This window comes from Pantherophis guttatus, chromosome 4 (assembly GCF_059756535.1).
Source record: "Pantherophis guttatus breed Tessera chromosome 4, ASM5975653v1, whole genome shotgun sequence".
Taxonomy (NCBI): domain Eukaryota; kingdom Metazoa; phylum Chordata; class Lepidosauria; order Squamata; family Colubridae; genus Pantherophis; species Pantherophis guttatus.
In genome coordinates this window covers 106,524,880-106,552,644 of record NC_142066.1, presented here as the reverse complement: position 1 = coordinate 106,552,644, position 27,765 = coordinate 106,524,880, and the positions used below count along the sequence as shown (strand labels likewise).

Sequence of the window (27,765 nt, the reverse complement as noted above, 5' to 3'; positions counted from 1 at the left end):
GCACAGGATTTCACTTGCTTTCATTTGCCTTGCTTTGCTGTACCTTGTGGGAAATAGGGAGTGGAGTAGGAATGTGTCTCAGGTCATGTTAGGGAGGGGTAGAAGAATGGGATTTTTTTTTCCCAAAAAGTTTTTTTTTATTTATTTTTTTCAAACACACAAATTACATCTTTTCGGAACAGAGCTTTGATCCGGTCATCAATTTGTTCAATTTTTTGTCATCTTTAACAAAATTTTATATATTCTATTTTGCCATAACATTTCTTAATCTTAAATCACATATTTCAACTAATACCATCTTAGAAAAAGTTTACTCATATTTACTTAATCAATATAATTACCCTTCTATTAACCCATCTTAAATCTTAATTCAATTAATACCTCATAATACATTTCACAATTCTTACCCTAAATCCTCACTATTAACAATATAGTTCAAACATGTTTATATTTCAAAATTATTTCCATTTCTAAAACTTCCTTACATTTATTTATTACTTCATGTAATGCTCATTAAATCTTTATTCCATTATTACTTTAATTTAAATCTTATCTTTAATCTTAAAAATATAGCAATTTAACATTTAAACATAGTTCTTAATTCAAATAATGCTATTTAATACAATTTCCCAATTATTTCCCTAAATTCTATCTATTTAACCATACCATTTATATAAACACGAATTAAGTAATTTTTGTTTGTAAATCATAATCATATATTGTTTCAATTTTCTTTTTTTTTTTTGCTTAAGTGAAAAATGTTCAAATTATTACAATTGTTATACGTATTTAAACAATATCCCAATTATTATAGCTATCAATTTTCTCAAAGGATACCATCCAACATCTTAATAAAAATTGATACATTATATCCATTGATATATTTTCTTTTTACATAATCTAATTCAACCTTTTCTTTTATCATTCCACTGTTAATCCCAGTGTAATCATCTTTATACCACTGTTAATCCCAGTGTAATCATCTTTATTTTTTTCCCTTTTAGTCCCATTGTAATCATCTTTATTTTTCACTTTTAATCCCAGTGTAATCTCTATAAATATTTAAACAATATCCCAATTATTATAGCTATCAATTTCCTCAAATAATATCATCCAACATTTTAATAAAAATTGCTTCATCATATCCATTAATATATTTTCTTTTAACATAGTCTATTTCTCATATGTTTTAACTTCAATCCATATTTCATTTCTAAGTATCTGTAACATATTTCTTCTCACATTTATTAATCTCAATATAGTTTTATAAATCCAAGTCCTGGACTTTTTTATTTTGCTTAATATTTTCCAATCTTTTATTCTTTTATCATTCACTGTTAATCCCAGTGTAATAATCATTGTGTTATTGTTAATCTCAATATAATCTCTAGAGATCTCCTTTTTATTATTACTATTCACAGAAGAATGGGCTTTGACCCATCTGCTTTATCTCACTACTGGAGAAAGCGAAACTGAAGTCCCAGAGAGTTGATAGTTATCATTTTCTCTACCCAAGGTTCTCATAACATCTTCGCAGTTTGGGATTGGCTCGATGTTGAACTGGACATTGGGAGGGGCTTTGCTAGTAATCGTTTAACCTAATGCTTTGAGCGGGAAACTGCCTACACTCTCTGCTATCACTGTCTTTCATTAAAAGTTTCTTTTGTAATAATAATCATTTCAAGAGTTCTGCTTTTTTGAGAAGACTGGAGATGCAGGACCTTACATTAGACAGGATCTGCAAATTGGTCAACCTGGAGAGGCTCCAGCCCTACCATGGGCACCATGCATACAATGTCCGCCCAGAACAATGACCATGAGGAAGCTGAGTGCTGGGGGGAGAGTTCCACCAAAGCCCAACACAAGGAGAGCCTCAGCACATGGGCCGAAGAGGACATCCCCTCGAGCAGTTCCGTCAAGCTGTGGTGGTCCATCGGCATGGGGGGAAAAGGAAGATTGGGATGGCAGTGCCAAGGGAGTCACCCTTACCCAGGGCAGCAGGCAACATGGATGGAAGAGAGAGCTGGAAACCTTCCACAATGACTACGAAATGAAGGACGTGCCAGCTCAGTCCAACTATCTCATGAAGCAAGCCATGAGCCTCATGAAAAAAGCCCTCCAGACCATGCAGGTTCAAAGTGACATCACTTGTGCGGCAGGCAAGGACACAGACAAGAGGAGGCTGTAGAAGAATGGGGGGAGTCCCCAATGGTGGGGACCATGGGGGAACCCACCATCACCCCAGTGAACTCACTGAGAGGTCCTGGTCAGGGGCATGGCTTGCAGACTGGCAGGAGGAGGCTTCCCCCTCTGGAATGAAAAGCACCTAGAAGGAGCGGCGGCACAATGGATGGTGACCCTCCACAATGCAGAGAATCACAAACTCCAGAAATTCAATCATTTTATGACAGACCTAAGATAGGGGTTCGAAGACCCCCTCTGGCAAAGCCAGAGACTGCATAAGAAACATGAGGCAAGGCCGCCGGCTGGTAGGTGAATACATGGAGGAATTCCACGACCTGCTGTGTGGATTGTCTGGAACAGATATTGGTGAGCTGGTTTAAGGACAGGCTCAACAACGACCTGTATAATGCCTTTGTCACTCAAGGAGTCCCAGCTCACCTGCATGATTGGTACATCCTAGCTGAGGAAGCCAAGATCAACCAAGCCCGAAACTACTACCACACAAGCCATGCTTGAAGAAGATCCCCACCTGAGAGAAGAAGGGAGACATCCTCCCTGCTGTGTTCAACCACCTGCTTTAAATGTGGGAAGGAAGATCACCAGGCTGCTGAATGCCATGCCAAGACTCCAACCCGAAAGGGAGAGAAGTCGCTTGGGAGAAGGTCAACGAAGCCCCCACAGTGCCCCAGGGATTCAGCCCTCAAGAGTCATGAGGTCATAGAGTTCCCGACTGTGTCCCAACCAAAGCCGGAAACTTTGACCCCACCATCTGATGGCCCAGACCAGTCGGACAGCCACTATGATGACCCCCTGATAAGTGAGACAATCAAATCCATCCCCATCCCCATAGAACTGCTGATTCTAGTCTTGGAGAGTAAAGTAAAACTGACAGCCCTATTGGACTGAGGATGTACCCGCTGCCTGGTCAGCCCAACCCTAGTGGGAATACTGGGAATCTGACTCAGGCAGCTTAAAAACCTGTATCTTTCTGCCAGTTTAACAGGTCCATGGCGGAAGGAATCCCAGCCACATTTGCCACTGAATTTCTGCAATTTACCACAGGGGATCACTCTGAGACTATTGGTTTTATAGTGACCCCCAGCATGGAATGGCCCCTGGTTCTGGGACTGACTTGGTTAAAAAGTGGAACTCAAGAATGGAATGGACCAAAGGGACTCTCCAGTTCCCACATGGAGGGAGGGATCTCAAGAGGAGAGTGACAAGGGGCAGGAGGCATCCGAAAGGAGGCTGCCTCCCATGGCAAGTCGATACAGGGCATCCCCCAGGAGTATCAGGATTTAGCAGGCGTATTCAGCAAATCAGGCTTGGATGAACTTCCCCCTCACCAGTCCACAGACTATGCCATTGAGATCCTCCCAGGTGCCAAACTGCCAAAAACAAAAGTTTACTCCATGAACACCCCCAGAGTAGATGAACTATGTGTATTCATAGATAAGAATTTAGAGTTCAGATTCATCGAGCCTGCCAGATCCAAAGTTGCTGCCCCGGTTTTGTTCTGAGAGAAGAATGCTGGCTCACTGTGCTTATGCGTTGATTGTAGAAATTTAAAGACTGTTTGTATTGAGAATATGTATCCCCTTTCCCTGATAAAGGACATGCTACTCACCTCTCGAAGGGGAGTATTTTTTTAAGTTGGATTTAAGGGAGGCATATTACTGGATTTGAAACAGGGAAGGGGATGAGTGGAAAACTGCTTTTAATTGCCCACTGGGATGCTTCCAGTTCAATGTGTTGCTCTTTGGACTCCAAGGAGCCCCTGTGGTGTTTATGCAGCTGATAAATGTGGTGCTGCATGAACACCTGTACAAAGGTGTTCTGGTATATCTTGATGACATATTAATCTATACTGAAATCTATACTTAATCTAAAACTAGTACGGGAGGTCCTGAAAAAACTCAGGGCTGCCCAGCTCTATGCTAAACTTTCGAAGTGTGAATTTTACCAAGACCAAATTGGCTAGCTGGGTTACTGGATCTCCCACCAAGGGATAGAAATGGACCCCGAAAAGGTATGAGCAGTTCTGGAGTGGGAGGCCCTTCAAACCCAGAAACAGCTAAAGAGCTTTCTAGGGTTCACTAACTTTTACAGGCTATTCATCCCCTCTTTCCCACAAATGGCCTTCTCAATAATCAACTTGCTAAAGATTAGGGAGTGTGTGTGGAAATAAGCCAAAATTTAGCCAATTATTAAAATGGACAAGGAATGCCAAGCCGCCTTCGAAAAGCTGAAAAGACTGTTCTCGGCCGAGCTGGTGCTTAAAACCAGGACTTAGAGAAACCTTTTGTGATTCAGGCCGATGCCAGCAATGTGACAATGGAGGCAATCCTGCTCAAAGAAAATAAGGAGGGGAAATTACAGTCATGTGTCTACACCTCCCAAAAACTAACTGAAACTGAATAGAGGTGAATGGTATGGAAAAAGAAGCTTTTGCAGTCAGATGGGCCCTTTTAACCTGGAGGATTTTTTTGGAGGGGAATAAAATACCTTTCCAAATGTGGACTGATCACAAAAATTTAGAGGCTTTGAAAACCTCCCGAAAGATGTCCTCTAAGAAAGTGCATTGGGCTCAATATTTCCAATGGTTCAATTTCACCCTGCAGTACTTGCCAAAGGGAAGAAACTTCTTAGCAGATGCCTATCCAGATTCAAACAGTATAATAGTGCTAAAGCCGAAATAGAGAAGCCCATGTTGACGGCTTCACAATTAGTGGCCAAAGTCACCACAAGGTCACAATGAAAGGGGGATCCCACTGGACAACACCACCCTCCTGACATTTAAGCAAGCCCTGGAGAAGGATGAGTGATATCTTGCCCATAAGAGTAGTTGCACGATAAAAGACAACCTTCCCTGGATAGGAAACAAACTATATGTCCCAGCCAGTGAAAGGTTAAAAATCATGCAAGCCTGCCATGACTCCAAATTAGCAGGCCACTTTGGTTTCATGAAAACTTTGCACTTGTTAAAAAGAAATTTCTGGTGGCTCTCTTTAAAATTGGACAAAGAGAAGTACCTAACCAGCTGCCCCATTTGTGCTTTGGCCAAGTAGCAGCAAGGGAAAATACCCTGCCTTTTACAGCTGGTTGCAGACCCTTCAGCACCATGGAGAAAGAGCTCCATGGATTTTATTGTGGAACTGCCTGAGAGTTTAGGAAACATTGTAATTTGGGTTGTTACAGCAGGTCCATTTCATATCATGTCAGAAGATTCCTATGGCAAGAGCCCTAGCAAAGCTGTTTTTGGTGCATATATATTGCTTACATGGGGCCCCACAACATATTATATCAGACAGAGGGGTCCAATTTGCATCCAAATTCTGGAAGGCCTTTCTGGACCTTCTCAGAACCTAACAGGGACTTAGTTCTAGTCACCATCCACAGACAAATGGGGTCATAGAATGTATTAACTTGGTTCTGGAGCAATATCTTTGATGTTTCATTAATTATCAACAAGACAACTGGACCGACCTCTTGCCATTTGCTGAAGTTGCTTATAATAACACAGTTTACACCATACAGGTTTCACACCCTTTCAGGTAGCTACAGGACAAGAACTTAAGGCAATGCCAGAACTACCTACTTCACTTGAACCCCATCCCCTCCTTAAAAGAGTAGATCAATCAATTGAAAACTACCTGGCCTGTAGTATGTAAGGCATTAGATGAGGTCAGGGCACAAAGCACAAGCAGATAAGAAAAGGTGAAACCGAAACCTTTTAAAGTAGGAAGCAAAGTCTAATTCTCCACCTGCTTTTTACAGTCCCCACAGCCTTCCAAGATGCTGGGACCAAAATTTGTGGGATCTTTCCCCATCATACAGATCATAACCCTGGTGACAGAAGAACTGCAATTACCAAAATCCACCCTATTTTCCATTACTGTTAAAGCCAGATGTCACATCTATTTTGAAACAGGAGTGGGTTCTACTTACCTTTACTACCAGTTCGCAACGCGAACATGCGCTTCTGTGCATGAGCAGATCGTATCTTATCACATCCGGGCGGGTGGGCAGAGTCACCTGCCGCTTTTACTACTAGTTCCCAAGAACCGAACAGAACCAGGAGCACCCACCACTGCTTTGAAACCTATTTCCTCTACATCACCCAAGCTATTATGGTAGAGGGTAAACAACACTTTGAGATCAAAGATATATTAGACTCAAGGAAATACCACTGGAGCAACTCAATATTTAGTAGCTGGAAACACCTCCCATTGTCACAAAACTAGTGGGTACATAAAAAACATATTAAGGCACCCAGACTCCTACAGAGATTTCATCGGTTATATCATGAAAAACCTAACTAATCCTATTTATTCTCTCTCTCCTTTGCTATTTTCTGTGTTTCCAGGTGGATTTCCCATTTTTCTAGGGTGGGGGCAGCATGTCAGGTCATGGTTATTACTATCATGGATAACATGGAGAGCAATTAATCTGCTACCCTCTCCCATTTGCTACTAAAAACTCACATTTGAGAAGGACACTTCCAAAAAACCCCTCATCTTATTTGGAGAAGATGGAAGAATATACAGTTATTTCTGTATTTATTTTGACTCAGTAAATGGAAGTACCTGCCATGTATTGTCTGGGTTCAGAATGTAAGTAGAATCAGTCTGCGTTACTATTCATTCGTTCACTAAAATTGTTATAGCCACCCAACTCCAATGGATTCTGGGCTGCACATAACCCTTTCCTCCCCACAATAAAAATAAATTAAAACAAAACCACAGAGCAGCCCAAACTAAAATTATTTTAAATGCAATCATGACAATATTAGTATATTAATTTGATACAGAAAGATGATGCTGCATAACCCCATCAGTGAGTTATTCAGGTAGAGCAGAGGGCAACATGAGTAGAATTGGTGCTTACAGTGTTATTGAATTAAAGCCAAAAAGACCTTCAAGTATTTGATGCAGACAGAGAAAAAGGAAAGTGCCCCAAATATATGTATATCATTAGTGTTTGTGGAATGCCAGGGTCATGAATCAAGGCAAGCTTCATGCTGACAGAGCAAAAATGTCAAGATTGAGTATTGATGTTTTATAAATTAGCAGACTGAAATGAAGCCAGTTCTTCCTACTTCAGACAAAATAAATCATAGACATAGACACCACAGATATTAGCAAACAGGTGTCAGTTTATAGAAGCTACAATTCCCCAAAAGACAGAACAATTTCAGCTTGAATACAACTAATATAGAAACGATCAAAGTCTGTGCTCCAACCACAGATGCTGAGGTAATCGAAGATGAACAATTTTCTGGCAATTTGCAATACCTTAACATCAAATTGTAGGGAAGTTGGATGCTAAAATTGTAAGTAAAATAGCCCATAGAATAATGAAAATATATGGGCTCAATATATAACAGGAATAAAATGAAGCAGGAAACAAACTAATGGAGTTTAAGTAAAGAAAGTTCAATCTAAAAGATGACACCAAATCAAAAAGATTACATGCTCTATAATCAAAGATGGAAATAGCTTCCTTGCTAGCAAAACCAAGATCTGGCTCTGATTCCTTCTTGAAAAATTGTAACTTAAACAAAACAGATATAATAATCAGACCAAGAAGTTATGTTCTCAGTAGAATTCAATATGATTATACAATGAAGACCAGAATATATTTTACACATTATATTTAATAAGCAGTATGTGTAAAATATCCTGGCCTTAAATCCATGTCACCATTAAATGAACCAAACAAAAATATTCTGACAGTCACAAAGCAAAAGAAGTTAATATCTTACCTCTGTTGTCTTGACAATAGCTTAACAAAGCAAAAGGCAACAGAGGACAATTTATATTGAGATATGCCTAAATAAGCATGTGGAGAAACATAGAGTAACAATCAAATGGGAATAAGAGAAAGTGTGGAAACATAGAAGAGCCATACAAATAAGACTTTTTGCCTTTGTCTTTATAGTGCCCATCTTTGCACTGTTTTCTTTGATTACTATAATTTTCTAAAGTACAGATCTTTGGGATCTTGGGGTGGCATAATTCTTCTGTATGTTTGTTCCATCTGCACAATGTCTCCAAATCAATGATTTGATCACAAAATTAATCACAGGTTTTAATGGATAATTAGAGGCAGACATTCTAGAAAATAAAAATTAAAAAATTACAGCTAAATTAGAGATACAAGAATGGGTGGAATACAATGGTTTAAATGCTTGCAGTATGATATCGGAAAAGTTCAATTTATATTTCTATACCTGAAAGGATTACTGCTAAAGAATGCTCAAAATACTGAACAAACTACTATCAGTAGTGGGATAACACCCAATATTTTGTTTATATATTGTTGTGCTTATCTTGATCATAATTAATCAAATAACTCATCTCTATTCTCTCTCCCCCCGTCCGCCTCACTAACTCACTCACTCTCTCTCCCACACACACAATAACATAATAGCAGAGTTGGAAGGGATCTTCTAGTCCAACTCCCTGCTCACGGGGATTGAATTTCATTGTGTCCATTTGTTCTACTACATATACATATAATTGGCAGATACCTGTGATTTAAGATATAAAAATGCTGGGAGAAAGACAATAGATAGCATGTAGTCTGTTACAAAGAAGGTATATTGTTAAAACAAATAAAATGGCTGTGTTTTTGTCTAAATTGCTATATGGAAATGTTTGGGTAAGAAAATACAGCAGAAATAGATTAATTAAGAAGTGCTTGGGGTAAAACAAGAAGAACAAGCATCAAGAATGAACAGATACTGAAAAGAATGTGGATTGAATGCAAATAAAAAAAATAAAATACAGCATCTTGTGGTTTGGTCATATAGAGAAAATTAATGACAATTGAATTTCAAAGCAAATGTATGAATGGGTTGAGAAAAAAGAAAAGTCCGTCCACTAGTGAAATTGATTATATTCTCCCCCCCAAAAAAAAGAAAAAGAAAAAAAAAGTCAGTGTGAAAATAAGGCAATGTATGGAATGGTGCATAGATAAGGTAAAAACAAGGATGCTTATCAAGGATTGAAAGGCATGGGAAGATATAATGCATGCATTAGCTTTAGCTACATTTCCTTTCCTTTTTGTGTCACGCCTTTACATTATTAGTTTATTATTTCTTATTTGGTTTCTGTACTCTGCCTAATGTTGGCAAAGGTGATTCAAGCAAATCATACAATAATGCTGTTGTTCGTTGTGAAGTCTTCTCCGACCCATCACATCCCCATGGACAACTTTCCTCCAGGCCTTCCTGTCCTCTATCATCCCCCGGAGACCATTTAAGCTCATGTCTACTGCTTCAGTGACTCCATCCAGCCACCTCATTCTCTGCCGTCCCCTTCTTCTTTTGCCCTCAATTGTTCCCAGCATTAGCCTCTTCTCTAGTGAGTCCTTCCTTCTCATTAAATGGCCAAAGTATTTCAGTTTCATCTTCAGGATCTGGCCTTCAACAGAGCTGTCAGGGTTGATCTCCTCTATCTTTCTATCGTTCTGATTTCTGTGTTGACCATCTGGTGATGTCCATGTGTAGAGACGTCTCTTGGGTTATTGGAAAAAAGTGTTTGCTATGACCACCATATTCTCTTGACAAAATTCTACCAGCCTGTGCCCTGTCTCATTTTGTACTCCAAGGCCAAACTTGCCTGTTATTCTGGTTATCTTTTAACTTCCTACTTTAGGATTCCAATCCCCCATGATGATAAGGATGTCATTTTTTGGTGTTAATTCTAAAAGGTGTTGTAGGTCTTCATAAAACCGGTCAACATCAGCCTCTTCAGCACCAGTAGTTGGGACATAGACTTGGACTACTGTGATATTGAAAGGTTTGCCTTGGATTCGAACTATGATCATTCTGTCATTTTGGGGATTGTATCCCAGTACTGCTTTTCCTACTCTTTTATTGACTATGAAGGCTACTCCATTTCTTCTGAGGGATTCTTGCCCGCAGTAGTATACCTGATTGTCACCTGAATTAAATTCACCCATTCCTGTCCATTTTAGTTCACTGATTCCTAAGATGTCAATGTTCAGTCTTGTCATCTCTTGTTTGACCACGTCGAACCTTGATTCCTATGGAGTATAGATCTTTACAGCATTGGACTTTCCTTTCACCACCAGATACATTCACAGCTGAGCATCCTTTCAACTTTGACTCAGTCGCTTCACTCTTTCTGGCACTACTACTACTAGTCCTCTGCTCTTCCCCAGTAGCATATTGGACACCTTCTGACCTGAGGGGCTCATTTCCCAGTTTAATATCAAACAAGTGTTCCCCGATGTTATTTCTAGTTTAATTGAAGACTATTACAGGAAGAGAGGTGCAGAATAAGTTTTTATTCCTGTAGTCTAAGGATGCATTTTAATAGGTGTAGCAAGAAAGGCCAATATTTCTATATTATATTTACTTTTAGTTTCAATAGCTGTTACATTATTACTTTTATAGAAATACTTTAAAGTCAAATTTATTTGCGTACACTATTAGAAACTCTTATCACTGAATTATGTTGATGATAATGTATTATTAACCTCATCTATTGTTAACAACCTGGATTTCAATGTAAAGAAGCTACTAACTTTGGTACTAATTTATTTTAGTTCACTGAAAACATAGTATGCAATCTAGATTGATTTTAACAACTCCTGTTGGATGCAGATAGTATGCTTTAGTGATTAAAGCAAATGAACAGGAGATTAATAGATAAATAAGATAATATTCCTGTCTAGAATTATGCAGCCAGTGAATATGCATGAAAATCACTAAAAGAGAATACATGTTATATTATATTAGGAAGCTATACTATTGAAGTGCTGTGCCATGCTGTACTCAGTGGTGGGTTTCACCAGTGTTACCACCGGTTTGCTTCATGCATGTGCTTTGCGCATGCTTTGCTTTAATTGTAAAGGTATTAACCAACTTCTTTTGTTTATTTAAAAGAAAGTCCTTCTCCAGAACTTCTTTGTTTTATAATCTACAATTTTTTTGTTTCCCAGTATTTCTGGCTATAATATTTCTATATCAGGCAAATTTTGTTTTCATCTCTTTATCACCTCTTCGTAAATCTCTCAAAATATTCTCTCTCATGTCTGTTATTCCTTTGTTACCATCTTTGGATATAGTCTATCAATGGAAGTAGGCATGACTGCTAAAATTGTACCTGATACTTTCTGACCCATTTCTTCAAAAATTTGCTGGAATATTTCAAATACATCAAATGTCATGTGTTGCGCCATTTTGTAATTAGTAACCAAAAATGAAGAGCAAGCTTCCCCCCTCCCCCTTTCCTCTTCTGCCCGGAATCTTTAGTTCTCTTTGGTGTCCAATTTCTGAAATCAAGAATTCTCAAATGCCTGCTAATGACTTCAATTAGAGAAAACAAATTTATTCCTGTGAAAGGCTGTTTATATACTGTATGTATGTGTGCGCGCGCGTGTAGGGTTCTCAAACCATGATTATATTTGTGTGTGTGTGTATCATGGTTTGAGAACCCCTTCATCATAGAGTATGTATTTCTTTTAGTTATAACTTACAAGCTATCCTTTTTCAACCTGGGTTCTTCTACAATTCCCATCAGCAGTGAACAATGGTCCTCCAAACCAATTCGCATATCAAAGTTGCAGAAACATAAAGTAAATGACTACTACTTCTGGAGTGAAATAAATGAACATGAAATAATGGCATATGTCTTACATGAACATATTTTCCAAAGGGAAATCCAAGAGATGGCTTTTGGAGGAAAGGAGCTTTTTATGCTGTAGAAATTACTATTATTAATACTACTTTGCTGCTGCTGCTACTGCTTTTATTATTTCCTATTGTTTTGCCAATAGAACATTTACATTTTTAGCTGAATGGGTATTGACCAGGTGATAGGAATAATTTACACTGCTATGGTTCCCCATATAGAATTATCTTCTAAAAATGTATTCAAATCTTGAGAGATAGTTTGATGTAGTGGTTGTGGCATCAGACTAGAAAGTGGGAGACCTGATTCTAGTCCAAAAAGGCAGCCTCAGTAAAAAGCAGATAATGGCAAACACTTCTGGAACTATTACCAAGAGAACTGCAGGTTACTTGATCCAGACAATCACTAAGAGTCAACACTGACTCAAAGGCATTACAAACAAAACAAAAACAGAATAAAAAGCATCCCACAATCAATATTGTTAAATTCATGATAAAGTTCTCACAGCTTCAATAAGCCAGGCATTCTGCTTCATAAGATTTTCAGTGGGTAATTCCCTACTAATGAAGATTTATGATGCTTGAACCTTATAGTATAAGGTTGGTCAAGTAGAAAGTGAATACAATTTAAATTCTAAGAGTACAGAAAGAATTCTGCAAATAAGTGAAAAGAAAAATACAGATTTATTTTTTTAAGGACAAGAGAAAGAATTGGAGAACACAAGATTTTTTTGTAGTTGCAGATTTCTATGATTATTTCAAAAGGAGCTTAGCAAATATACTAATTAGGATTTAAATATATTTATATGATTCTGGTGCCCCCTGATGGCAGATACTTAACTTACACTGCTAGCCAAGTAATTTTTTCCACTACGGAAAAAAAAGGTTGCGTATACATTCAAGATTTCTTGCAATAATCAATTCAGTTCTGAACTGATTCAATAATCAGTGCAATTCTGAGTAGCAAAACATTAAAGGACAATCCAATATATTATAATTAAAATTTAATATTCAAATATTTTCCACCATGGATTCAACATGAAGCTTTATGAAGAACTTTCACAATTTATGTAGCTTATCTTTAAATGAATATTTATATATATTTTAAAATGAGATGCTGAAATCAGGAGTATTTAGTACCTGTAGCATACTCTGAAACAGCACAAATGGAATTATAATGACTGGAAAACATGGCCTGTCAGCCTTTGAAATAAGGTAGAATAATCTACTGCTTTAAGTTAGAAAGCTGAAAGTAACTTGTGTTTCTTGGGATAGAACACAAAGGGAGATTACTTGAACCTTCATTTTTGCCAAAACAATTTCAAATATGGCCTCTGTTCAATCAGATGGATGAAACTTAATATATTCAGGTAACACAAAAATCAAAACCAGCAAAACCAAAAAGACATTGCATGCAAAGCAAAAAGCTAATGCATTTTAGACAAAATACAAATTGATTCCAAGGGGTCTTATCCTCAACCGACCATACTCTACTCCAGGGATCGGCAACCTGCGGGTCCAAAGCTGCATGTGGCTCTTTTATCTCTCTGCTTTGGCTCCCTCCTTTTTCCCTCTGCTGCGGAGAGAAGCAGCCACTGCTGTTGCTGCCTCCATGACGCCTTGTACAGCACAGTGAAATTTAGCACCCTTCACAATGGGGGAGACAGAGTCCTCACCTACTCCTCCTGGAGCACATTATAATGCGGATTATGATGCCACAATGCAACCCTGCCCTACTTGCCCCTGGAAACAACAGTGGTGTTGGACACGGCATGGCTCGGGCCAGTGTCTCAGGGTGGAGAGCCGGTCGCACATCTCCCTGACCGACTGAGGTGCATCCAGCACCAACAAAAGCCAAAAGTAGCTACCCGCCGTTTCCTGCTGCAGTCTGTCAGGCAGCAAGACCCAGCTAGAGATGAGGCGTCAGAGAATCAGAATCAGAGAGACAGAGAGAGAGAGAGAGAGACAAGAGACACACAGCGAGACAGAGATAGACAGAGAGAGAAAGAGAGTCACAGAGAGGGAGAGAGTGCAGACAGAGACAGAGAGAGGGAGAGACAGAGAGAGGGAAAGAGGGAGAGACACAGAGAAAGAGAGAGACAGAGACAGAGACAGAGGGAGAGACAGAGAGAGACAGACACACACAAACACACAGAAACAGAGAGACACACACACACAGAGACAGAGAGACAGAGAGAGAAAGATGAACAATACATCCAAGACCTGCTGTGGCAAGAGATGATTGGGAGGGAGAGGTGGGGTTGGGCAGGGCAAATAATTAATAACCAGTTCTCTGCCCTAATGACCGGCTGGGGAGGCATGGCTGGGGGTGTCATGTGACTGGGTGGGAGTGAGTGACATTGAGTTGGCCACGCCCACCCAATCACACCAGTTGTTAAATTATTGGCTCCCGGTGTTTTCTTCTCTGTGGGAAACGGGTCCAAATGACAGGTTGCAGACCCTGCTCTAGTCCAATAAGATGCACCTAAAAGTAATAATTGGTGGCTCAGATCTAGGAGAAAAAAACACACTCAAACTGTTAACAATGAAAGTTTTATATAAAATGCCTAGATAGAGTTGGCATTGTTTCACCAATAATGAAATTGTGATTTTGACTATTACAAACAATGAAGGAATTAAATAAATTAATAAAAGCAGTTACAGTTAATTCTGTTTCACTATGAATGGCATAGAGCCCATATAATACTTTGCATCTTCCTTGCTCCTGTAACTGAAAAATCTGGTTATTTTAAATAGTGAATCATACTTTGATTATCCTCCTTAATATAATCAACCATTATACTTAATGGTATAAAGTATACTATTAAACTATAGCTTAAACCATGGTTTAAGCTATAGTTGGAGAATCTTTCTCTGTTAAGGCATGAAAAGGCTAATAATAAATAAAATGAAAATTCATGCACTATGGATAAAAGAAGATTTTCTAACTATTTCAAAGGACTCTCTGTACATGTAAACTTGGGTTCCTATGTAATCAAGGAACCTCAGATGTGCATTTTCCACTGGTTTCTGACAATATATATATCTTAGCAAGAGACAACTTGTAGATCTGCCAGATTTATACTCTCACTCTTTCCCAAATGGTCTTTCTAAAGTGCCAAAATTTATCCCCAACTCAACTTTATCATACTTGCTTATTTATAAGATTAAAATATCTGTCCATCTTGTAGAACACATTCTAGGTGGCTCACAATAACTATAAAACCAGAAACAAGAAAAACTAGAAAATGAGGCACCTAACCCAGTATTACCAATCCACCAAATCATACATTCCTTAAGCTTTCACCTCAGTCTATCCCAGCCAGGGGTGAAATCTAAAATCTGGTTCTGTGGGCATGGATTGGGGGGGGGGTAATGTGACTGGGTGGGCATGGCCAACTTTTTTTTTTTAACTTTTAAAAGCATTTTTTTCTACAATCTCTTCGGCCAAAGAGGTTGCAGAAAAAAATGCTTTTAGAAGCCTCTGATGATCAGGCAACTCAGCTGGGATTGCCAGAGGCTTTTAAAGGCATTTTTTTCCTACAACCTCTTCAACCAAAGAGGTTGTAGAAAAAATGCTTTTAAGAGCCTCTGATAATTCCAGCTGAGCCGCACGATCATCAGAGGCTTTTTTTTACTTTTAAAAGCATTTTTTTGGCTGAAGAGGTTGTAGAAAAAATGCTTTTAAAAGTAAAAAAACCCAGCCTCTGATGATCGCGTGGCTCAGTTGGGCATGGGGGAATGCAGGGATTTTTGCTACTGGTTCCCCGAACCACCTGCCGCCATTGCTACCGGATCAGGCGATCCGGTCCGAACTGGGAGCATTTCACTCCTGATCCCAGCGCATACAGGAAAAAACACTTCTTACAGGTTTTTTGAAAAATGAAAGTTTGGGGAGCAGAAAATTACAGGTCTAGGATGGTTGCATTTTTCCGGTTGAAACGATGCTTAAGTCCAAGCCAAGTCTAAAAATAATTTTTAGAAGCCAGGCGTTTTGACAAATTGGCCATCAGTAGACTCATAGAAATAAACAACAACTACATACTGTGCAAAAGAGATGACCAACAAGCCAAAAAGGGAGCAAAAAGATCAAAATACTCACCAAGACCATTGCCACCAACACTGACAGGGCAAACCACTAGAATGTAAACTGAGAGCAAGCCTTGCTCCCTACCAGTACTGATTATGTTACCTAGTTTTGTTAATGAAATGTCTGCAAGAAAATAATCAAATAACCAAGCTCAGAGAGAACCAAGAATCCTTCATTTTAAACCTGAGTTACAAACATTTTCCTTAATCAATCTATATCCAGATAGAATAATTTAGGCAGTATTATTTTAATTAATGTAAGATTTGTCTTATGTATGAATGGCAACATTTCCAAAGCTAACTCAATGAAGAAAATTAAGATGTAAAAAAACCAACACCATTCTAAATTCATCTTTAAGTATCAAAGATTTTCCTTTAAATTTAATGTAATTGCATAAAGCTTATAAATGAAAATGCCACCAGGGGGCACATGAAGAACTCACATAAGCCATTTAAGATATAATATTTCTCTAAAAAAATCAGATCTGTTTCTGTTCAGCAGTAGCTTTAGTGATATATTTAATGAAAACCTTTTTAATATCTTCAAAATAATATATGATTTTAATATTTACTATTGATTTACCAGATTATAATTTGTAATGAAATAAATATTTTCTCTGCAAGATCATGCTTATTCAGTAATTTAAAGAAATTCACAAGGCTGCTGATGTTGCTGCCCCCAGGCAGTTGTCGGGGAGTGGAGCCATGAAGCCCTGAGGTAAGCCAGTATGCACATTGGACAGCCCCACCTCCCCCCACCTCACAGTAATGGCACTCAAAAAATTAAGACACTCCCCAAAAATAAGCCCCAGTGCTTATTTCAGGACCAAAAGAAAATAAGGCTGGGTCTTATTTTTGTGGAAACATGGTAGTTTCATACATAAAGTAATAGTCATAATTAACATGCTGAGTCAGAAAACATAACAACTCAACACTTTAAAGGATGTAATTTATACATAATTGCATCAATAACAAGGAACAGTAAATTAGATTTATTTAAGTCCCTGTCAAAATTATATTCATTCATTTATTCTTTAAATTGATAAATACAGGTAATCCTTGAGTTATGACAGTGATAGGGCCTGCCCATTTTGGTCAAAATTCAAGATGATCTTAAATGAATCAGATTATGTGAACATGCTCATATCCTGGTCCCCCCATTGCATATGTTAAATAATGCAAAATTAAGGGTGCATCAGTTGCTTCCCAAGGCCTGCTCCCATCCCTGAAATACCCCATGTTCTACTTCCCACCCTTTGGGGTCCTCATAGCCACTTTCCAATGGCTCACTTACCTTGTGAAGATCTGCAGAGCGCAGGAGGTGAGGGAAAGAAAGGACAGCAAGTCTCTCTTGTTGGACCATGTGGGGGAATTCCACTGGCATCTTTCTTTCTTTTTTCCATCCTCAGTGCACATTTTGAAACCTGAGCTGCTATAATTCTCTGCAAATGAGTCCTTTCCCCTCCCTCTGCATTGCCATTTTAACTCTTAACCCTGCATTGCTTGTTCTCCAGGTGGGAGAGACAGCTTAGGTGAACGGAAAAAAACCTTTTAGTGCATGTTTTGAAACCTGAGCTGCCTCTGCATACACGGGGAACAAAATATGCAACAAACAAAATACTCACCATCTTTATTTTTAAGTTAAACCTCTGGTTCCCCCAGAAGCTCCAAATGCATCCTTAGAGAATAGTAATGACAAGCAGTTGCACTTAATTTTTATTATTTATTCGTCATCTATCTTGTGTTTCAAAGCAACTCTACTTAATTTTATTAGCTAATCTGATCCCAATCCAAGGAAAAAAAGTATTAGTAAGTTAAAGCAGGTAGAACACATTATAGGAAGAGGTAGTCTGGAAGAGGTAATAGGAAGTACCCTCATCATTTTGTCTTTTACTAAGTGTCATTTTTCACTGGCATATCCCTCAAGGTCTTTTTGGTAAGAAGCTTAACATTCCAAAGAGGACTGCCTATTCTAGTCATTAGCACATGCATTAAAAATTATGCAATTATTGATTACTGTGATCAGTAATATACAATACCATCAATGTATTACCCCTAAATTACAGCAAAGCAACAATCCTTGTTTTAATTTGTTAAGTCAGTAATCCTTCCCTGGATAGACATTTCTATTTGAGTAATCCCACTTTTTAAGACAAGAATAGCAAGTCTGAATATGTGAGTTCCAGCTACCAGATTCTGTTCCACATTTCAGAAATGCCACATATACCACACAAGAATTCAGTATAAATCAACGTTGTAGAATTGGTATTTTCAAGGCTACTTTCCAAATGGTACAGTCTCCCGTTAACACAATATTTAATTATTGTGTTGGAAAGAAAAGAAAAGGTACAAGGACAGAAACCTATTTGGCTCTCATTTGAATGTAGAGCAATTTATTATTGTAGTTCCTGACAGTTCGAACAATTAATCAGTGGAACAACTTGCCTCCAGAAGTTGTGGGTGTTCTAACAATGGAGATTTTTAAGAAGACAACAATTTGCTTCAAATGGTATAGAGTTTTTTTACTTGAGCAGGAAGAGTTGGACAAGAAGATCTCCAGGATCCTTTCCAACTCTGTTATGCTGTTATTTGTAAATCAGACAATTATAATTCAAAATCTGCAGTTCCCTGTATTTTACTAGGGCATTTGCCAAGTATAAAAAAGTACATCAGAAATCCGTTTCTATAAAAATGAATATATTATGAAAACAATGTACAAAATATACTGTCTGAAGGAATATTGTGTGTACTTTTGCCTGTATACAGGTTTTGCTAACAAAATTTTAGCACATTTTAGAAAAAAAGTATAACAAAATATTCATATTAATGTAAGCTTTTTTTTAAAATGGTATTTGTAAAAAATGAAAGACTAAATGGATGTATCTACATATCCCTAGCTTATGTTGGCTATAATATTTTTAAATTACTCTCTCAGTGTGGCACAGTTTAAGATTAGCTTGTAGGATGTTCCTAAAGCTAATCCAATTTTATTGACTAAATATTGCCCAATATTTCAAATATTAAATGTAAGAGTTAAACAGGCTTCCATGAGCAGTATGGATTACTATATTCTCTGTACTGTAGGCAAGCTATTTGACGTCGGAAATTATTCCTAAACATTTTCCTGGGCGTAATATCCACCAATAATGCTAAGTGAGTCCCAAGGACAATGTTAAATGTCTAAAACAGGTAATGAATGCTCTGTTCAGACAATGGATGCAGACAATGTCGTTCATCTTCCTTTGGCTCTGCCATCTGTTAGAAGCTTTGATAGCAAGTGAAAAAAATAGGGTTGCCAGGTCTGCTTCCAAAAAATAGCAGACAAGCCGGGGGGGGGGGGGGGGGAGTAGTAAAAAAATAAAAAAAAATTACAATTAAATTATATATTTTCTTACAAACATTTTAACACGTATTAAAATAATCACTTCAAAACTTTACTTAAAATTCAAAACATCAAATATATTATAATAATATGTAAAATATTAAATTACATTTTACTTTGCTGTCATGTGTATTTTTTATTTGACTGCGCAGCTTTGATCAATTCTTTGTGTTTAAGGAATAATTCTTTAATTTCAGTACAACGTTGAGAAATATTAAAAAATATACAAAGTTCACTTCGAACTGATGGTACAAGCAGTTGGTTACGTTCGTCAGTCCACAAATTTCCCATGACACTGAAAATTCGTTCAACCTTTGCATTTGATACCGGAATTGATGCACAATACTGGAACAGTTTCAGTAAACTCGGAGCTGGCTCTTTCTTGAAAAAGTACGTCCACTTATCAAGGGATGAATTGCCCTGCAGATGAACATAAACTTCTTCTAAGGCAGAAATTTCATCGAAGAGAGTGTTGGGTGGAAGTTCTTCTTGCCATGATGATAATAACCAGATGTTCGTCATTTCTTCTAAAGTTGGAGGATTATTGCAATCAATTAGATTGAAACAACTTAACGTCTCATCTACTGAATCGGTGAAATTATACCACTTTTCCAGGTACGCAATGGCTCTTTGATACACGTTGATGGCTTCTTTCTTGAACTTTTGCACGGCATTCTCAGGCAAATGTTTTTTACGTAAGGCAAGTAAAACTTTCATTCCAAAAAACTGCTCATCGTATTTTTTTTGCAAAGAATCACGCAGCTTACACATGATAATGTGAAGATCACAGGCAAGAATTTTCTTGCTTTCCAGCTTCAGTAGGGTGTCTTGCATTATTGACATGAAGAAGTGCGTGAAATATAAATACAATTCTGAAATTGTTGGTTCATCGTCCTTTGCGAGTTCATTTTCCTGATCCGAAATAAGGTTCCAGATAACCTTATGGCACTCATCAGATCCAAGAGAAATAAAATACGATTTTGGAGGTATCCAGTTTAAAAGAAGTCTTTCGACCGCTTTAAACAAACTTAATCAATGTGTTGGAACATGGTGCAAAACTTCATGGAATTCTGACTTGCAAAACTCAAAAAATGATTTCAACTCATTTCTTCGCAGAATTTGAAAATTCGGCAAAAATCTTCAGCAGTACATTTTCGATATCAAAAGATAACTGCTTTAATGCATTTTTTGCGCTGTTGTGTAAAATGTGATTATTGCAATGAGCAGCTACAATATTGTCATTTTCCAGCAATAATTTTTGGTAAACAGATTTGTTCACTCCATAATTGACCGATGCATTATCTGCTGAGTAAGCTGAAACATTATTTATTTCCAATTCGTTATCACTAAGAACTCGACACAGCTGATTTTTTATTGATGTAGAATCTTCGAAAGAATCCTCATAAAAGTCTAAAATTTTCACACACAGTCCTTCTTCACAAGTAAAATATTGTGCAACAACGGGATACATTTTGCGATTTCTCTTGTTTGATGCGTCAGTGGAGAGAGAAAATGGAATTCCAGTTTTAAGATCATTGAGAAGCAACTCAATAGAAAAAGAAAAACCTCATTGACAATAGCTGATGATTTGGTTCTTCCACAAGACATCTTTTTTACAATTTCTGAATCATCAAAAATTTGCTTCATTAACTTAATACCGCAATCTTGAGCCAGGAAAGAAATATGGTGTTTGATCCCATGGTAAGTTTCAGCCATTTCAGCTACAGTCACTTTCTCACTGAAAGAGGAGTCTTTAACAATGAAAAACGAATTGATTCGCTTGTTGCTGGAAGCTATTTTCTCCTTACCTAAATGATTTTTTGTGCTTGCATGCTGTGTGACAGCTTTTATACCATTATATTCAATTGTGAACGATTTCTGACACAATTTACACAAGCCGTCGTATTAGTTCTATCGGTTTCGTTGTTGGTAATCCATGCAAAAGTAGCTTCCCAGTCTTTGGTATATTTGCACACTCCTCTCTTTCGTTTTAAAGAATTCGAAATCTCGCCGCTGTCACTCTCATCACTCGACGCCATTTTAGGTCAGTCGACACAAGCTACAATACATTTTAAAAATGTGAACTGTACATAATTTTATAATATATTTTTATTTTAATCTCATCATTAATTTTTTCGGAGAATCGAGTTCAATGGATATTCGATCTTTGTCTCATTCTAACTTATGAAAAAAAAGACAAAACGCGATTCTCCTTTCCTTATTCTCTTAGACTGTACAGCTTTAGATTACGTACCATTTCATCATAAAGCTTTTGAATACAAAAAATGTCCACTATTTTGTGAAAAAAAATAGTGAACATAATGTGAAAAAAGCAGACTGTTCGCTCAAATAGTGGACACCTGGCAAGGGTAGAAAAAAAATGGCATAATGTCTGCATCCATTATATGAATAGAGAAATTTAATTGGCCTTGCTTAAACTGAGATCATGGTAAAAATTTTTAAAAATCTGTAAATTCTTATCTATAGTTCAAATTGAGACCCAGATGGTCTTAATTGTGTGAATATTTACAAGACTTGAGCTTAATTTTATCACAAACTATAAAAGCATAAATCTCTAAACCAACACATGGTTCCAACATCTTCTCTAACAAGTCTCCCTTCTGTGTTTTAAAGAAGAGGGTACTAGGCAGACATTCATCAGACGCAGTTGTTCTAGTATGCTAATACAAAACATTGGTGGAAATGTTGTTTGCTGTGTATCTATTTTAAAAAAAACAGGAATCTGGTTATTAAAAAGACATTTCTTAGCAAACTATAGTACTCACACAACTGAGTTTTTCCCAGAATTCATGTCCTTTCTCCATCTTTCTTAGGCTAGGTGGAATATACCAGAAACAAATATTTGCATATTCTGGCTGAAAAGGTAAGGAAAAATAATCTTCAGTATATAAAAAGAAAATTGACCAGACTACTAAATCAATACAAATGTAAGAGTCCAAATGGGTAGAGAGCAATCTTACCTCCATTCACACACACACAAGTGCACACAAAAGTTTTGGTATCAATCCCATTAAATATTGTTAATCTAATTCAATATTTCTACATAAGATGATGATGGCTTGTATAATTAACCATTTGATAATTCCTGAGTAAAGTTTATATCTGTTAAATTTGTATCTTGCATTTTCAGCATGAAATGTAGTTCTATGCCATTATATGATGACTTATTTTAAAAAATTACAGGTGGACTTCCTGGGAACATGGCTAACTGAACACATGCATGGGAAGAGATCTCCCTAAAGTGTGGCTCTTCTGCCTTTTAACTGAAAGGACTGATATTTCATCAGTTTTTATGACCCACAAGGTCAGGGTGTGTCGAAGAACTTCTCCTCAGGACCCTTCAATAAAGCTGTAAACTGGCAGATTGCTTTTGGAGCTGAACTCTGAAGCTGTCTGCATGCCAAAAGCTGGGAGGGGAGGGGCTGCAATCTGTTTGGGGGCTGAAGAGAATTAAGACTATTATTCTATCTTGTTAATTTAAAAGAGATCCTTTCTAGCAACAGCTTTCTATACCTTTTTGAAGACCTGTGCCATTTTAGGGATTTTTTTTTTGTCTTAAAGAACAAGGAAGAAGGCTGCTAAGGCAAGCCAAATAAAGAAGTCGGGCCAAAAGGGGGGGGGGAACTGACGGAGAAAGATAAAGATTGAACCCGTGATTTTAGTTTACTATTGTAGTAACTGATAGCTTGATCTTCTCAGCTGTGGGTGGTTAAAATCTTCTGATTCTGATTAAAAGAGGAAGCCAAGATGGTGGAGCAAAATATTAGATATATTTGAAAGGTCTCTAAATAAAATACATCAATTTGTGGATCAGTTGTTCTCTGAGGATAAAAAAAGTACTTCTGAGATACAAACATGTGGAGAATGTTACCAAACTGCTGATCCAACTTCACAAGTAGCTGAAAATGAAAATTCAGAGGAGTTTATTGCTATTTTGGAAAAGTCGATATTAATTTTCATTTTTACCCTCACTACTTTGGTTCAAATGTAAACCACTTAACACAATTGAAAGAAGAACTTTCTTTCAAAACAGACAAATTTGGGACTTTTTCTTTAAGAAGATTAACAAGGTTGGGGATTTTGTGATAAAAAGAAAGGACTATAAACCTTTGATACTTCCAGAGAAGAAAAAGCTTTTACTCCATGAAGATAAGCTGGAAGGAGTGACTTAAATTTAAGGAGTTAACTGAATAAGAAGGTATTTTTCTCTGCTTGATATGTGCAACTGAAAGGTTTAACCCAAAATTTGCAAATGTATTTTTACACACACATACACACCATAAATATAATGTTTAAGCAACTTCTAGAGTAGGCGAAAGTTATGAAAATGTATTTGAGAGTACTTGTATTAAGAAAAAGTAAAGAAAAGAATGTATCAGTTTAAAGAAAAACTCTATGTTAAAAAGGATGATTATAACAGAAAAAAATAATTATTCTATAAAGGTAGTTTGTAGGGAGGGAACTAAATGCAATACTGAAGTTTAAAGCTTGTATGTTAAAGTTAAAGAATAAGATGTATTAGAAAGTTTTGACTTAAAAGAAAAAAAGTGCCTTTTCCTTTTTTCTTTAAAAAAAGTTTAGTAACTTGAAGGAAAAAAGGAGGGTGAAAGGAAAAAAAAGATCTCTCCCTTTTTTTTAGGCCAAAGAAATAATATAATAAACTTTGTAAATAAAAATTGTGTGTAGGAAGTTAGCACCCACCCCTCTCTAGGAAAATGAAATATTCTAGGAAATATTAAAAAGGCAGAATATTATATTTTCCCTAAAGGAGAAACATGTTTCTAAAGACAAACTCAGAGCCTCAGCTCCCTGCCCACCCCCAAACAGATATTTTGGTGCCAACCTATCTACAAGACAAAGGCTGGGCCACCTTATCTATAACACAAAAGACATGGCCTTCAGGACATGATAGGATTAGCCCTCTACCCATCTAGCAACAGAACTCACCACATGGCACCTGGGGAGATTACATCACCCAGCAAGATTTAACCAAGCTTGAGACTCAAGACACTACAACCAATCAGAATACAGGAACAGGAAACTCCAAGGCGAGGCCCAAGAGAGGGTACAAATCTCTCTCTCTCTCTCTCTCCCATGTGCTCTTTTTGCCCAGGATCTCAAACCACGTGATCCTGTCTACCATTAAAACCATCTTTCCAAGCAGTCTCCATGTTTCCAGTGTCTTTCCTCCCACTTGGAACTGAACCCAGATGGACATTTCTTCCAACAAGTGACAGTTTATACAGATTACTATGTGCTAATAGAAATACACATTATTTCCGTAGCAAGGAAGATAAAGCAGGAATGGTTAATTTGATTACTTTATTTAAAGAGGAAAATATGTTCCTATTTGGATATCACTTCTGGAATTTGTGCTTATGAAGAAAAAAATGAAACTTTGATCTTGGTTTTGTTGATTAGAAATATTTGGTGTTGTTATGTAGTGGGGTTGAGGGGTACCCCGGACCGTGAACCAGCTCATGAGCAAACACACTAGGACTGAAATAAATCTGACAGAGGCGTCTTGTGTAAAAATATAATTTACTTTAAAACATTTAAAAAGCACTATGTCTTTAAAAAAGCACATTAGTAACAAAGTCTTATCTTGGTTATGTGAAGCCAGGCTATCTCCCTAGATTTCTCTCCACAATACCGAAACAGTTCACAAGAGAAAAAGGTTAACATGACAATAAGCAGCTTCGGTGTCGATACATCATCGAGGTAGTAGAAGGGCGGCAGCATAAACTTCACAGCTAAAAAAGTCACCTGAAGAAAAAACAATTTCAATCAGCAAACATAGCTTGAAGCTTGTGGGAGGAAGAATGTCCAGCAGCAGCAGTTCTGATGATGGCTTGTGTGCTTCAAAACAGCAAAAGGCAAGCATCCGTACGAGTATCTCTGCAACAGCGTCTGGAGTCCTTATCTGTGTTCTCCTCCCTTCTGTAACGTTGCACTGAGCTCTGCATCCAGCTTCCAGCAGGAGCTCTGCATCTAGGCCTAAACAGCGTTTAGGCCCAAGTAGCAAGCGAAAAGGTCCTTGCTTATATGGGAAGTTAACCTGCAATTAACTAGGGTGGGGAAGGCTTTCAGGTAATTGCAAACAGGAGATGGCTTGATTGAAACCATACTGTTTGTGACTGATCAAGTAGCCACAGCAATCCTGAAAACACTCGTGACAGGTGTCATAGAAATAGCTAGTTAAATATTAATGTGTAAAAGCAAAAAGTTGAGGCTGGAGTGTGTTTATCTTGTACTGAGCTAGAAAGAGTTGGAAGTTAATACCCCCCTTTTCTTTCTTTTTCTCTTCCCTCTTGTTTTCCACACACCCTTTTCCTGTTCCCTTTCCCATCCTTAATTTCTTATTTTCTTTTCTTCTTCTTTTTTTTTGTATTTTATATTTTATATAATAAAATTTAAAAAATTAAAAAGAAAAAGAAATTACAGGTAAATATAATAATGCAAACTGGGAAGAAAGAAAATATCCAAAACAATTTTTAAACAATAGTCTTTATGGCACATGTTCTTGCTTATACATGCATAACTTGTTCTCAGCCTTTATGAGGTTAAATCAGAATGGCAATGAGGAAAGAGATAGAAGGAATTAGCTAGAGTGTACTCTTCTATTTTTCTGAAAGTGAACACTAACTCAATTACAGTCCATTCTTCCTCCCAAATGGGTAGAAACTACTAATTATACTGAATTCTTTCATGAAAGGGCACTACCTCTATTCATAACATCATTTCTGCCTTCTTTCAAAGAATATATTAAATACATTTAATCATCAAGGAGAATCCAATTGTGAGCAGGAAGAGATGGCCATTGGCTGTGTCATTGTGTCATTGGCTGTGATGAAGTGTGTCATTGGCTGTGATGAAATAAAATGAAGTTAAACTTTTTCTTTAGCACATCCAGACTAAAGTACTGTATTTTTTGGAGTATAAGACGCACCTTTTTACCCCCCAAAAGAGGGTGAAAATCTGGGTGTGTCCGAATGTAGCCCTGCCCACCCACCAGCCCCCACCCTTCGGACATTTTCGACCTCTGTGCGTCACATTTTTGGGCAGTTCCAGGTGGCGGTGATCTGGGTTGGGGCACAGCCTGAGGAACGAGCCTCTTCGGGACAGTCTGGGGGGGGATCTGCCCGGTGGAACAAGGTGGGACCCATGGTTCGCGGCTGGTCCCCCCTCTGGCCACCAATCAGGCAGCTCAGGGCGGACAATGGCCACAATGACTTCACTCCCCAGCAATGTGAGAAGCCGCCGCCGCCACCACCACCACCAAAGCCCTCTCCATGCCTGGGAGCCCCTAAAGCGAAACATCCCTCCTTTCCAGTCACTGCTGCCCGTTGGCCAGATGCAATTCGCAGAGCTGTGTTTCAGGCGGCGGCCGCACGCCGCATTTGTAGATTCAGGGAGGAAAGTGCTTAGCATAGCAGGGAAAGGGAGTGGGGGGGTTGATTGATTGTTTGAAGGGGAGGGGGAAGATGCACGCTTTTAATTTTGCATGTGCTGTGTTCAGTGTTGGAGGAGGAGAGGCGGAGGAGCTGGAGGTGCTGATGCTCTGGCCCTCTGTCCCCCCACCCCCACTCTCAGGCTGCCCTGGATAAGATCTCCACCATCAACCCCCCACTCCCATTCCCTGCTATGCAAAGCGCTTTCCTCCCCAAATCCACAAACATGGCGTGCGGGTGGTAGTGCCACCTGAAAATGCTTTCCTACCTAGTTCTCTGAAGCACATTGCAGGGAAACTGCCGCTACCTGAAACGCGGCTCTGTGAATTACATTGAGCCAGTGGGCGGCGGTGGCTGGAAAGAAGGGATGTTTTGCTTTAGGGGCTCCCAGGCACAGAGAGGGCTTAGGTGGTGGCAGCAGCAGCTCCTCACATTGCTGGGGAGTCCTCTTTCCCAGTGGAGTCTCTGAGGCACCTCTCGCTTGCAGGAGGAGAAGGAGGGTGGTGTAAAGCAGTGCCACCTTAAATGCTGGTAGGCAGAGGTAGAATTCTTTTTTTTTGTTTTGTTTTGTTTTCCTCCCCCAAAATTAAGGTGCGTCTTATATTCCAGTGCATTTTATACTCCGAAAAATATGGTAATCTTTATCTTCTAGAATATTGAATTTAGTATTAGCTCTCGTGAAATAAAAAAGATGGGTGTGTGTGTGTCTATTACAAATTAGCTGGAAATATTTTTTTCTAATTCATACAATCAAGTCATTTTCCTCTTCTTTCTTCCGGGCAATCACTACCAGGTTTTCTACTTGAGCAAACAAAAGATGGTGCCCTCTCTCCTTGTATTTAAAAAGACTGTCAAGCTGGAATTATGTAAGAGCTATTGTCATTATTTACAGATGCCAGGTTGGGGGTGTTTGGGATTTTTTTTCTTTTATGCTTTATTTTTAGATATTATAATGTAAACCCACTGGAAGTCAC

General features: G+C 38.1%; 1 protein-coding gene across 2 annotated transcripts in view; it reads right to left on the bottom strand.

Annotated features, from left to right (window-relative positions):
* GADL1 (GAD like acidic amino acid decarboxylase 1) overlaps positions 1 to 27,765 on the bottom strand; it is a 159,670-nt gene that overhangs the window by 19,404 nt on the left and 112,501 nt on the right. For both annotated transcript variants that reach the window (XM_060685809.2, XM_034404095.3), the window contains exon 14: positions 22,106 to 22,195. In XM_060685809.2, the coding sequence (XP_060541792.1) occupies positions 22,106 to 22,195 (90 nt within the window). The remainder of the gene's footprint in view (positions 1 to 22,105; positions 22,196 to 27,765) is intronic.